We start from the raw sequence: 12,914 nt of genomic DNA, 5'->3' as shown, positions 1-12,914 counted from the left end.
TCCCAGCTGTCATCGGACGAGAGGCAGGACAATTACATGAAATGTATTTATTTATTATACAGATTTTTGTTCTCAAATGAAAATTACCTTAAACCTCTTGTTGATTCAATAACAATCTAAAGTGTAATTCACAATTTGCCATTTCCCATAAATCTGACAATTTATACACATGTTAAATCCTTGAAACATTATGAGACACCACTGTGACAAAAATGTCCATTTTGTTAAAATTATGCAATTTCATCAAAGCCCTGGTTGAGGTCCCCTTGCATTGGAGCTGAAGCAGCAGGTTGGTTGGTTGGTTGATTTTGTGGTCCTGAGCATATAGGCACGGTTCAGTTAGAGGATTCTTTCATAGAAGAGGAGGTAGGCTTGGCAGCTCTGGACTTTACTCTCACTCACAGGCTGAACACTTGTATCGCTGATGTGGAACCAGGATCCTCTGGGAGGCTCCTCACCTCCTGAAGGCATGATGGAGATCATTTGGTTTAGGGAACAAGTTATTATTATATTATATTATGTAAGTGTCATGTCCAAGTACACCTACCTTGTGTTGAAAGTCCGTTAAATGAGGCTTTAGGACACTCAGGTCGAACTTTTACATAAGCTGTGTAATGGCCTGATCTCATTGTTCCACTGTGCTCCACAATACCGTACAAACTGTACAAAATCTGAGTATCTCCATCTGAGACGTTCTGTGGGGAAAAACAATGTGTTAGTCCTCAGATATTAAATGAATAGATAAATAAATACCTGTATGCAGTCACCTCCCATACTAACCTTACATTTGGCTGAACAATATGGAGCTAGATCCAGAATCATGGGAAACTGGACTTGTCTGCTCACTTTACAAATACTGTATCCAGTCTAGAGGAAAAAAACAAAAATGATTACAATGATTCCACCCAAGAAGTCTATCATAGTCTTAAAAACACACCAAAATGATGTTTCCCTGCTCGTTTAAAGTAGTTGTTTCACAGCTTTGTTGACTATCAGCTGGATCAAAGTTGTGCAAAATGACTACATTTTCTTCAACTGTCCTACCTGTTGAAATCTTTTCAAATGAAGGGTGAGGGCAGCTGGGGGAGAGGAGATCAGCATTTGCTTCAAAGCGTCGGTGTAGACATTCTTCTTGGATCCTAAAACACAGCACAAATTTTAGGATTACAAAAGTACATCTAAAATGGGTCAAATATTATCATGGAGAGTAATTCTACAGACCTCCACCTTTGTCTTTCTTCAGCTTCTGGTTAGTGCAAGTGACACAGAGCAAGCTGTTGTTCTCTGTGAGTGTTTCCACTTCTGTGAACTGAAAAAGGCACGACTGCACTGAACACTCCTGTTTCTCTGGGGTTGTTCTGGTAGCCAGTGTGTGGAAGGCCAGCTCTGGGTCTTGGTTTATTACTGTATACTCTTTAGCCTCGAGCTCTTCATCTTCACTCTCCATGTCTTGCTCCATAACATCAGAGTCTTCAATGAAAGCCTCATCCAGGGTCACCTTTTCCATCTTATCAGCCAGCTTTGTGTCCTCCTCTCCTTCCTGATCCATGTTGGCCATTTCATCACATAAGCTGTCCTGTGAGTGCTGCTCCTCTGATAAAAGAGTGAAACGATTGTTGATGGATGACGTAGCTGATGAGTCACAGTCAGTCACTGAATCTTGGTCCTCCTCTTCTTCCTGCTCAGTGCTCTGATCTTGTTCAGACACACTGGCTGGTGCAGGAGTTTCTTCACTCATTGGGGCTTCTTCGTTTGCTTCCTCGTTGGTGTTCTCCGTGTCCTTTGTGTCTGCAGTAGCATCTGTATGTTCAGCATCTGTGTTGCTTGGAGGTGTCAGACTGTCCAAAGTCACTCTGCCCTCAAACTTTTGCTGCCTTTTTTGATGCTGTAGGTTAAGACAAGGAAATAGACTTTATCTATTTAGTTTACTGTGATCCATTAAAAACATTTGGGCAAAATACTCAAAAAACTCTTTGAATCGAGTCACTTGAATACCTTTGCTTGCTTCTTTGCTTGCTTCTTTGCTTTTTTCTGCTGGTATTTGCTGCCAGCTCCAACAGGAATATCATCATTTCCACTTGTCGATGCAGGACTGTTTCTGCCATCCTGCACTGACTCTCTGGTCTGCTGAACTTTTTTCTGGTTTTTCTTCCTGTATACCTGCAAGAGGTTTTTTTGAAAATGCACATGAGTGTAAACACATACAAAACTTTAGGAAATAATTTCTAAATAGATAAAAAAAAACATTTCTTTTACCTCATATGAAACAGGAAGAGAAAGATCCAAAAACATCTCCATCACTACAGACACCTGTAAGAGTGAAGTCGGGACAAATGTCACAGTGACATTTACAGACAGATTTTCCTCAGTATTTCAAACTATGGTACTTACCGTTTTGCACTGCTGACACATTATAGTGCTGGTCATTTCCCCACCAAAAACTTGGTCAACAAAGTTTCCAGGACATCCCTTTTTCTCATACTCTGGAAACAAAATTTACTGTCAGAAGGCCATGTTTTTCAAATAAGTAAACCATCAGTGTACCAAAATCTATACTTTATACTAATGCGATATGTTTGGCTGTGTGACACAGACTTAAATATGTTTAAATACTTACCTTTTGCCATTTTTTTCAGGGGTTCCTCATCCATGTCTTCACTTGATTGTTTCAATGCCTCCATTAGCCCTGTGTTTACTCTCTTTAGAGACAAAGTTTAAATACAGATGATGAAACAATCACTAACAACCATACAAAGATCGTGTAGATCAGATCTATCGTTTGCTCAAAAACTCAATTTTAGAGTTTTTAGCACATTGTGGTTTTTAAAACCTCCGTGAAAATAAAACTTTTGAGCAGCAGATCATCGTAGCTCATTAAATGAGTGGAAAAAGCAATCTGCAACTCATACACAATTAATGGGTTTGATCAATTAATGATGAGATTTTGACTCTGAAGTTTACTGATAAGCAGGAGTAATTTCATGGTACAAGTCACAGCAGCTGGTGTATTTACAGCAGAACTTTTCTACTGCTGTGTAATAAATAGCCACTTGGACAGCTACTGCTTTCAGGTTAGTACAGTTTTCAGTGGAAATAAAAACAAATTGGTTAAAAACGGAATGCATACTTTTAGCTCCTCGGCTCGCATCCCATCCAGCAGATAGCGCAGCAGCTCCTGGCTATCTTGCTGCTGAAAGCCTTTGAACCTGGAAGCCCTGCATAGATCAGATAAAATGACGAACAATCTCTGAAGAAAGGAAATATATCTACAGTACATCTCATGGAAGAGTTTAAACTCTAAACAGTGGTTGCACTTACTTTTTACAGACTTGTGAAAACAGCTCCCTTGGTGTCACCACACTTTTCTTGGATTCCTGGATCTCATTGAGTAGTTGACACATGGCCAAAGTCAGGGGCCCAGGCCGGTTTAACTGGATAACTATAGGCTCCTGTAATCATAATAAATGAAATTCCCTAAGTGATAAAAGCCCAGAATACATTAAAAATAAACATAAGTATGGCAACACACCAGATCCAGAGAAGCAGCAGGTTTAATGTCAAGAGTCTGTTTCTCTTCTGTAACTTTGTTAAGAGTCTGACTTAAGAGCTGTGTTTGAGAAAGATTCTGCAAAAGACAACAACAGCAATTAATAAGTAATTCAATTTTTCTTTAGAATGGCATCGTGGAAGGCACAAACTCACCTGGATGACTGCATTAAAAAAACACGTGTTTCCAAGGTTGCTCAGCCCTTTTACTGGAACACCACAATTTCCTTCAGTCGGGCTATGGTTTTGTGATTTCCCAACACACTCTTTCTTGGTGTTCTTCTTTTGACGATTCCTGCTTTCTTTGTTTTCCTCGTTCTCACTTTCCTCTGGCTTTACAGTCTCTGTCTTCTGTTCAGTTTCTGTTTCTGGCACATCCACTTCCTCCTTCACACCTTCATTAGCAAACACAGTAGACAGGGTTATTCAGAAAGGCAACGCTGATATTACACGGAACTACCAACTGGTACCTACTTTTCTGCTCTCTCTTTATGGAACATGCAGAGGTTTGCTTTTTCAGGTTGGTCATCAGCTGTGCTAAATGTCCTGTTCTGGAGTACTGGGCTTCATCATCGCATATGTAACACCTGAAAGAATTATTTATGACACAAAGCAAAAACAGCATAAGTTCTACTCATTTCAAACACATAATGTTCCTCAGGGTGTTACAACCAAGCAACATACTCACCACACACTCCAGTTGTCCAAACTGACCACTAGACAATGTGGATCTGACCGAGGGGTCTCATAATGCTGGATAGCATGCTTGTTCTCAGAATTCCTTCCACATCCCTGGAAGAAAAGATAAATATTCATATTCACGTTTATGTATATATACATGATCATAGAAATTAAACAATTCAAAATAAGAATGATAAATGATTTAGTATAAACTTACTCTGTGGCCACATTTCAAGCACATCCATATTCCTGTTTCTTTTTCCTCTTCAGAGTCCTGTGACAGAGTTGAGCTGATATTTTCTTTATTCTCATCATGTTTACAATCCTGACAACTTGTCCAATCAGATATACCAGAAAGTTTCTTTAAAAGAGTTTGGTCTGTCCCCCTCTTAATATGTCTGCAGGATGGAACTAAGAAAAACGTACAAAGGTCACATCATTCTTGTCTTAAACAAGGAATTAGACAGTAAGAAATGAGGATTATTTTGTATCTTATTTTTTACCTGTCAGGTCAATGTCATCCTCCTCTCTGGTGCTCTTGTCTTTCGCTTTCTTTTTTCCCATTTTAACCTAAGCACAATTAGAGATGAATACCAAACATACACAGCGGTCACCTAACATAACACAAGCTTTAGTCAATAACTACATCACACTTTAATACTGCAAACATTTCTTAATGTCAGAGCATACTCTCGATGAAAATAGCAACCGATAGGCTGTAACTTACTGTCACAAACGGAGGCTAAAATATCAGCCGGTCTCAGTTTCGTTTACTTCGTGTTGATCAGCTCTTCAATCCGCACATAATTAATTTAATTATTTATTACAAATAGGAAACACAAGCTCAGAGGTATAGTAAAATAATTCACAAAGTTTGAAATTCGTACAATTTAGACCGATTATTTGCAAGTAAAAACACCAGATGACACATGCCGACTACAGAGTTTTGATGGTGCAACAGCTTTTACTGCTCGGTTTCTTCTTCTGTGTGCGCCGTTTAGAGAAGTCCGACTCAAAACAAACTTCACTTCCTGTTGGGCACTGTCACACAAGTTGTTCAGACGCTAAACCACACCACGTACTCAGCTTTCGACTCATCGTTTATTGAAATATGTCATTATTCTCGCCAGACTTAACGATAACTTTCCTGTACCGACCTAAAAGTTTACATGCGGCTGGTGATTTGTTAGCATGATGACGACAGCAGACGTGAAAACCACCTAAAACGACAATATCTCAGACCGTTTGCAGTTTACAGTTGAACTGTTTTTCACTCTGAACTCGAGTAAAGGTCGCCGCCTTAGTTAAGGTTCACAAGCATGTCTTACTTGGAGTGTGCTGAGTCTCAGCTTGCAGAGATAGAGCTGCTAACTAGCATGTTCCCTACCCAGGAGGAGCTGGAGCTCATGGACCAGCTGGCACTTGCTGAGCTCAGGAACTACGTGGATGGCTCCGCTTCGGCAGACAACCCTCCTCCTTCCAGACCTCAGTTCCTCATCAAACAAAAGCTGGAATCTGCAAGTATGAACGAGGTAACGGGCGGATGGTCTATAATTGTTAGTGGAAATATTATTGTTGTATTATTTATCATTTTGTCCCTTCTTATTTTGGTCTCCCCCTCAGACGGAGATTATTCTGTCCTGTGCTTATCCATCTGAATACCCCAATGTGTTACCAGACATAAGAGTACGGTAAGTCCCAGTCAACTAATTGATGTCTGGTTATGGTGGTGTTATTTATGCCTAGTTTATTATCAAAATAGATTAGGCACCAAACTGTTAAGCAAACATTTTAAAAGCAACAGGCTGCCGTATGTTTAATGTGTAGAATTGAATGAGAATTATATTGAAAAATCATATTATGAAAAAGCAGACTCAAGGTTAAGTGTAGGATCTCTTAATCCCCAAAACAGCAGCAAAAAGTCAGATATAGTAGAGTTGTGTCTTATCAGGGTACACAGTAATTATCCCCCTCAGTTCAGAGTCCCCCCAGACCAGAGTCCACATTCCTTTCATCCCAAATTGGAGATCTACGAACTTTCAGTTTGGGTTTCACTTTTAGTTTTGGCCCTGTTCATTTTTTGACTTGGGTTCAAATGGATTACAGAAATCACAATAAAGAATTTTAGCAGTTTGCAAAGGCAGGAAAAATCGAACAAGACGGCGTTTTCCTGAACTTTGAAGAGACAATTGGAGCAGTAGTGATACTTAGTGAATGAACAGCCCTTAGGAGGGAGGCAGATGACCAGTTTTTGAATCTATACAGGCCAAGGGCAGCCCTTTTTCTTTTCTCTGTATTTTTGCTGTTTGTCCTGTGTATCTGTACTGTAGATTAGTCCTAACCATCACAGAGCTGCACAGTATTAATATTAAACATTGGTATTAGAGTGATTGGTATGATTTATTCGTACTATGTGAATTTTAATGATGTAAAATTAGGGCAACAAACTGAAGAAGAATCCCCTCTGTGTGTAATTTCCACACATTTTTCTGCAGGTCATTAGTGCTTTTCTCCCCAGACTTGGGGTAATATGCTCCTTTCCATGCAGTATTAAAGTATAAAAGACATCAGAGCATATAATAATGGTGAAGGTGGCCACTTCATTTCTTTTGAAAAATATTCTTGCCTTTCAAAGAGATCCGAAAACAGAGTATCAGGGGTGCTTTTCTTGTAGGTTAGTCATGGGACATGAGAACAGCTTGAGTTTTCCATTTGTGTCACACAGCAAAAAAAGCTGCAACATGACAAGTTTGTATTAATTAGATTCACTGAACATCAAACATGCTGCAATCGGACTACAAGGTCTTAAACATGCAGCTTTGAGAGAGCAGAGATAAGAAATCTAGCTTTTTCTTTTTTATGATTCAGCAGACTAATTTGCCTAATCTTCACAGGTATTTTCCGTCTTAGTAGAAATGCAGCAATGATCTGAAAGAACATTCCACTTATATGGCTGCAAGGTGATGGCTCCAACATTTTGTCTGGTTCCAATACACAAAGAAACAAACAAAAAAAGTCAGCATCTCTCACAAAATACTGAGTCTTTCCACCCACTACTCTTGATGAGGTCATTAGGCAACATCATCCATCATTTATGCAGTGTCTGAGGGAACTGGGGCAAAATATTCATTCTCTAACTTGCATGTGAATTGTTTTGATTCATGACTGTTATTTGGTCCTCTTGAGATGATATTGTGTTTTCCACAGACTTCGTTTGGTGTGTTAGATACTTTAGTCAGTTTTTGACTTACTTAATGGATTTGTTTTATTTGAACCTTTGCCTTCTAAATGGTTTGTACTATGTTATCAGTATTAATTAGAATGTTATCCTGCCAAAAACACAACTTGTATCCAGCCATTTGTGTGTGTGGTGAAGGATTGGGCATCTGTTATTGTATTTTGTGCTATAATACACTGTATAAAATAACGCGGCGGGTTCCTCAAGCTGTCTATGAAAAGTTAGAACATTTACAGTTCCGTGCGGCCTTGAATGTTTTTTTTTTTTTTTTTTTTTTCTTCTTAAGCCTCCTCACAACATGCTTTATTCATACTCTAGGTGCTCTGGTCTTAGCAGGGCTCAGCAGACACAGCTTCAGGCACATCTCAATAGATACCTTATGGAAAACTGCCAGGGGGAAGTGTGCGTGCTTGCTGCTGTGGACTGGGTGAAAGACAACCTGCAGCCTTTCCTTAATGAGAGCTTATTAGCAGCACCGACTCTCAAGAAAGAGTCTCCCTCTCCACAGGAAGGTTTCAGCCGACTGTGGATCTACAGTCACCACATCTACAACAAGTCAAAGAGGAAGAACATCTTGGAGTGGTCCAAAGAGTTGGGCCTGTCAGGATTCAGCATGCCTGGAAAGCCTGGTATAGTGTGTGTGGAAGGTCCTCAATCTGCCTGCGAGGAGTTTTGGTCCAGGTACCCTGAGTGTTGTTATTTTTGCAGCTAATATCCCAGCCAGAGTTCTGCTCGCATGCAAATTTTTATTTATCTCCAAACCTTTTCCCCAATTCAGAGTGAAGGTTCTGACATGGAAGAAGATCATGATTCGACATAGAGAGGATATTACTGTCGATCATCAAGATGAGGACGGCAGAACTGCTGAGAGCGTTGACTCGCTGCGCAAATTCACAGGCTTTGAAGAGGCAATGTTCGACCCCCATGGAAACCGAGGAAATCACATGGACCTTGGACAGCTTTACCAGTTCTTAAATGAGAAAGGCTGCTGCGATGTATTTCAGATTTATTTTGGTATTCAAGGCAGGTAGTAGTCAGACCCTGAGAAAAATTCAGATTGAAGTAACTTTTCTTGAAAACAACTTGTAAAGGGGAATGCTTTCATTATTCATTTTTAGTGTCACACGCCAGCTCTCAGACGGAGCATAAAGACACTTTTATCTGAAAAAGTGAAAACAGTTGCCCACTTTGGCTGAATGATGCTCATCACAACTGGGACTTCATTGGTATAGGAGGCAGAAACAACATTTCAGAAACGATTTTCTCACTCTTTTAAGTTAACAGGCATGTTTTTCCAAAAAGCTTTAAAAAGATGTTATCTGAGTTTTCTCAAGGACTCGGTTATGTTTTCTTTTTAATACGGCCAGTGCTGCAGATCACGCCTTGCCTGAGGTGCTTCTTTCCTCAAACCTCACCAGTGTTTATTACCACCAAAATGTTATTGGATTTTCAACACTGATACTATTCTAATATTTAGACAAGATTGTCAAAAAAAGGTTGTGTATCTGTGTTTTTTCATTTTAATTTTTTTTATCTGTTGATGTTGTTAAAAATTATGGATAAAGCAATTATGGAAAGACTTTTTCCAATTTTCTCTTATTGATACGTTGTTTGATAAACTATGCGCCATTAGGGATTACACACTTGCAATTAGAATTTTTTTGTTTCGTGAACATTAATCTTAATTTTCCGCACCTCAACTCTGAGATGAAACTGGAGGGTACAAAAGTTTTTTGTAGTTTCATCTTGATTTTACTCCTTGGGGATAACATCAAATTTATTGTAGTGATGAATATTTTCCAGCTGAATTTGTTATATGCATAAAACAGCAAGTACTGCTGGAAATGTTCTCCTTGAAGGAGTCCGAGTCGTAGGCATACTTGTACTGTTTGCAGTAAAATGGATTTGCTTGCAAACAAGTTTGGTCCGGAGTGCCCAGCAGATGGCAGCATTAGATAATCAAAGTTGGGAGACGTGACAACCTCAGATATAATCTGTATTGATGATATTTGCCTGTAAGAGAAAAGATTTAAACACAGTTTCAGTTAGTAGGATCAAACATGAAGATTCTAACAAAACAAGTGCCCCAGAATCTATAGAATCAGAATAAATATGTGAATATGTAAGGAAATTCACTGTGTTTTTGTGTCAGATTGGTGCCGTCCTGTGAGATGCCTGTCTGATTTATCCTGAGCCTGGTGACCTTTCCCGGTCTGCCCCTGCTGATGTTGGGGGTTCTCACTTTTTGTTTTTAGAGAGCATGCTAGTTATTCCACTCAGAGGTCTCATGGACCACCTGGAAATACTTGATAACATGTCTTTGTTAGCTTACAGCTTTTCTCTTTGTTTAATGAAAAGCAAATGATTGCAGGTACACATAGCCATCATGCCTCAGGCTTGATTTTCTAAATCAGGGTGAGTGACTGTTCTAACCCTTCATTGAGCAATTTGGTTCCGATGACCCTTCATTATTGTCAAAAGGGTCTCTTACATGAATCATTTAAACGAGGAGTTCCTTATTGCAAACAATGACTATATAACAACAGAGCAACTTGAATTGGCTTTATTTCATAATGCTTACTTCTAATTAGTCATGGTTTTGGTACATTAATTACTTTTGCAACGATGTACACAATGTCCCTTGAGTTTTGACAAAGCAATGGCAGGTGAAGGACGGCTTACTCGTCATTGTACGAAACCTGTTGGGGAGCTTCTTTTAATAAAGACAGTGTAGGTGTCCCTTCATACCCTTACTTTGTTTCATTCCTTGCTTAGATGGCTTTCAAGGCTCTTCATCGATTTTATTTTTTATTCTTTCTGGTGATCCTCTACAGACCTTCAAAGCTTGAACAATTCCCCATCAGATTGTTCTAGATTGACAAAACGGCAAGCCATATATCCCAAAGACTGACTTCAACATGCAGAATCATCAGTCCATACATGGAATGATGGATTAGTCCCCTGTTCCCCCCAAACAGGCGAATTGCTCATGTATCTACAGTACGTCAGATATAACCGTAGTAAACATTTTGCTTCAACTAGTTTTAACATAAAGCTCTATTGCACTGATGACAAAGTCAGGGCAGATATGTAAATCTTTCAGTTGAACAATGTTTACATTAATCTCAGAGTATTTTGAAGCAATTCAAAACATAAAGGGTTATTACAAAAGAAACTAGAATATTCTTATATATTTGGCCAAAGTTCTTAGCTCTTAAAAACCAAAAATGATGAAGTGCAGACACAATATCCTCTGGTGAAGCTCTCTCAGGCTTTTACTGCTGCCAATCTTTTATTGTTTGCTGTGGAGACTTGGTGGTTATCTACGATCTCAAGGTTTGATTCTTAGAATCTCCTCATAGAGCTTGAAGTCAGCACTGTAGCCTCAGTTTCAGTCATTATGAAGTCAACAACCATAAGGGTTGAAAATATCAGTCACCGCCCTTCAACAACTAACTACAATACTGGAGAGCAGACATGAGCATAGAAATGGGATGATTATCCTCCTTTCCCGGACTGTGGATTTGAGCATCATGTCAGTGTGATGGTTCAGCAGATCAAGATGTGGAAATTTATGGGGTTCTTTCCTTCTCAGGGGCCTGATTCCACTGTCATTATCACAAAATGGCAGACAGATGATGGTTTCGGGGGTGATGGTTGGAGCAAACGTCTCATTAATTTCACTCCACTCTCACCTCAAACCGTTTCATTATTCAGTGACATATCAATATTTTCATATTAAATGAAAACGGAGAACTGGACTGTGACTAAAAGTCTTATAAAAAGTAAAAATGCCATACATTTGGCATATTTCTTCCCTTAGAGCAGTACTCGATGCATAGTTCTTCTATCTAAAGCAGCTTTGTAGATGCAGCCGTTTTTGCTTAAACTAATAATTTCCACTGAGCTGGTTTTAATATTTTTTCTTCATTTTTTGTTCTTTGCCCGACTTGGCCATAAAACATTTTATCTCTCCACTGGAGCCACTGTAGTAATGATGAAGGACAATATCTTCGGAAGATTCATATTAGATAGGATCTCTGGTTGATGGGGAGTAAATAGCTTGGAAGATGACTACAGATATCATTTGTCATTCCTCGTTCCTTAAGCCTATTTTGGCAACTTCTTTATGAAATTCATATTTTTTTCACATAACACTGAATTTATCCATGATTTGCTAGTATTATCCTTTTTACACTTTTTTTTTCCATTGGTGACAATAATCCAATTCTTTAGGTGTATTGAACCGGTCATCCATATAATTGAATTAGTTTGGAACGTCATGGTGAGGTACTTTAACATAGGGATTTCATCATGTCTCTAGCTGGCACTCTTTCAAACAGCCAAGCTAATATTAATAGTATTGTTTTGAATCACTTGAAGCTGAAAACACTGAACAGAGGGTTTGATGAAGAGCTCATTTTCTTATGCCTAATCTCATGAAAAGGATGTATGGTGGATTCCTTCTACATTTTTCTGAACCTAACTCGAACAATTTTGTCATTCACAATTGTTCCACTCATATATCCGTCCACAGTTTAAACTCTACAGACTCATTTTAACTTGTGTAGCTTGTGTAGCTCCATCACAAGTTATTTAAGAGTATTAGTTGTATTGTATTGTATTGTTGGATTATAAATGGGGTGACAGCTTTTCAATTCATCAAGCACACAATCCTTCACTGTGTTTATATAAGGTGCACTATAATGCCATAAAACAGGCATATTTCAGTTGACTTTAATAATAAAATAGATTGAATGAGTGAAGGAATTAATTAATTTATATTCACAGATAGACTACAGTATTTATTATTGTAGTAAATCTTTCACAATGTCACCTGAGCTGCACAAAATAACTCCTTTTGAAACCATATCAGTATGTCTACTATGTCTATGTCTATATTGCATTACCATTTTCAATTCAGCCAAAGTAAACTTTATAATCAAAGCAATTAACAAAACAATCAGTTGTGTTTCCACGTGTTATTATGGAAACTCGGCCCAGATGCTCTTTTGGATTCAGGGCTTTCTCTCCCGATGACCCTTCAAGGTGAACTCTTGTATGGTTTGTCACCCCATGAATACTAAATATCGCTGAATTAAACATTTTCTCCAGTCTCAGAACTATTTAATCAGTTTTCTTTCAGAGCTTTCTGTCTGGAAGAGTCCCCGAAGCCCACCATCCCACTGACGGGCACCATAAAGACAACCGCCTGGCTGCTCAGGAAGTATTTAAACCTCATGTCCAACTGGTCATTCCCAGCTTTTTGTCTGCCGCTGTGCTCTCTTTAGCTGCAGCAGCTAAAGAGAATGAATTAAGAGAAGCTCTGTTACATGGGTAATGTACTCAGTCAAACTCTGACTCGGTCTCAGTTATGACCTAATTGCAAAGTGTTTTTCACAGATTATATTATGTTAGACTTTTGGACATCCTTGTGTGAATCAGATGC

General features: G+C 38.9%; 2 protein-coding genes across 5 annotated transcripts; one reads left to right on the top strand and one right to left on the bottom strand.

Moving 5' to 3' along the window:
• Positions 1 to 333: 333 nt before the first annotated feature.
• On the bottom strand, positions 334 to 5,689 carry usp16 (ubiquitin specific peptidase 16). 3 transcript variants are annotated; one of them, XM_075473058.1, is made up of 18 exons: positions 5,556 to 5,689; positions 4,731 to 4,797; positions 4,445 to 4,638; positions 4,235 to 4,338; positions 4,021 to 4,133; positions 3,703 to 3,941; positions 3,530 to 3,625; positions 3,319 to 3,449; positions 3,128 to 3,215; positions 2,618 to 2,699; positions 2,392 to 2,483; positions 2,257 to 2,310; positions 1,996 to 2,160; positions 1,222 to 1,885; positions 1,045 to 1,139; positions 781 to 867; positions 548 to 695; positions 334 to 461 (listed from the first exon to the last, which is right to left on the bottom strand). In XM_075473058.1, exons 2-18 carry the CDS (start codon positions 4,789 to 4,791, stop codon positions 340 to 342), a joined length of 2,535 nt encoding a protein of 844 aa, XP_075329173.1. In that variant the 5' UTR covers positions 4,792 to 4,797; positions 5,556 to 5,689; the 3' UTR covers positions 334 to 339. The 3 variants fall into 3 exon arrangements, with proteins under 3 accessions (XP_075329173.1, XP_075329172.1, XP_075329174.1); XM_075473057.1 differs by lacking the exon at positions 5,556 to 5,689 and adding an exon at positions 4,955 to 5,235; XM_075473059.1 differs by lacking the exon at positions 5,556 to 5,689 and adding an exon at positions 4,955 to 5,235 and having other exon boundaries at positions 1,228 to 1,885.
• Positions 5,256 to 9,042, top strand: rwdd2b (RWD domain containing 2B). Of its 2 annotated transcripts, none has more exons than XM_075473061.1 (4): positions 5,256 to 5,759; positions 5,851 to 5,918; positions 7,784 to 8,146; positions 8,244 to 9,042. In XM_075473061.1, the coding sequence occupies exons 1-4, from the start codon at positions 5,547 to 5,549 to the stop codon at positions 8,494 to 8,496; spliced, it is 897 nt and encodes a 298-aa protein (XP_075329176.1). In that variant the 5' UTR covers positions 5,256 to 5,546; the 3' UTR covers positions 8,497 to 9,042. The 2 variants fall into 2 exon arrangements, with proteins under 2 accessions (XP_075329176.1, XP_075329177.1); XM_075473062.1 differs by having other exon boundaries at positions 5,587 to 5,748.
• Positions 9,043 to 12,914: the final 3,872 nt, after the last annotated feature.

This window comes from Odontesthes bonariensis, chromosome 9, assembly GCF_027942865.1.
Source record: "Odontesthes bonariensis isolate fOdoBon6 chromosome 9, fOdoBon6.hap1, whole genome shotgun sequence".
NCBI classification, from domain to species: Eukaryota; Metazoa; Chordata; class Actinopteri; order Atheriniformes; family Atherinopsidae; genus Odontesthes; species Odontesthes bonariensis.
Note: the sequence above shows the minus strand (reverse complement) of the source record. Positions and strands in the feature narration are given on the sequence as shown.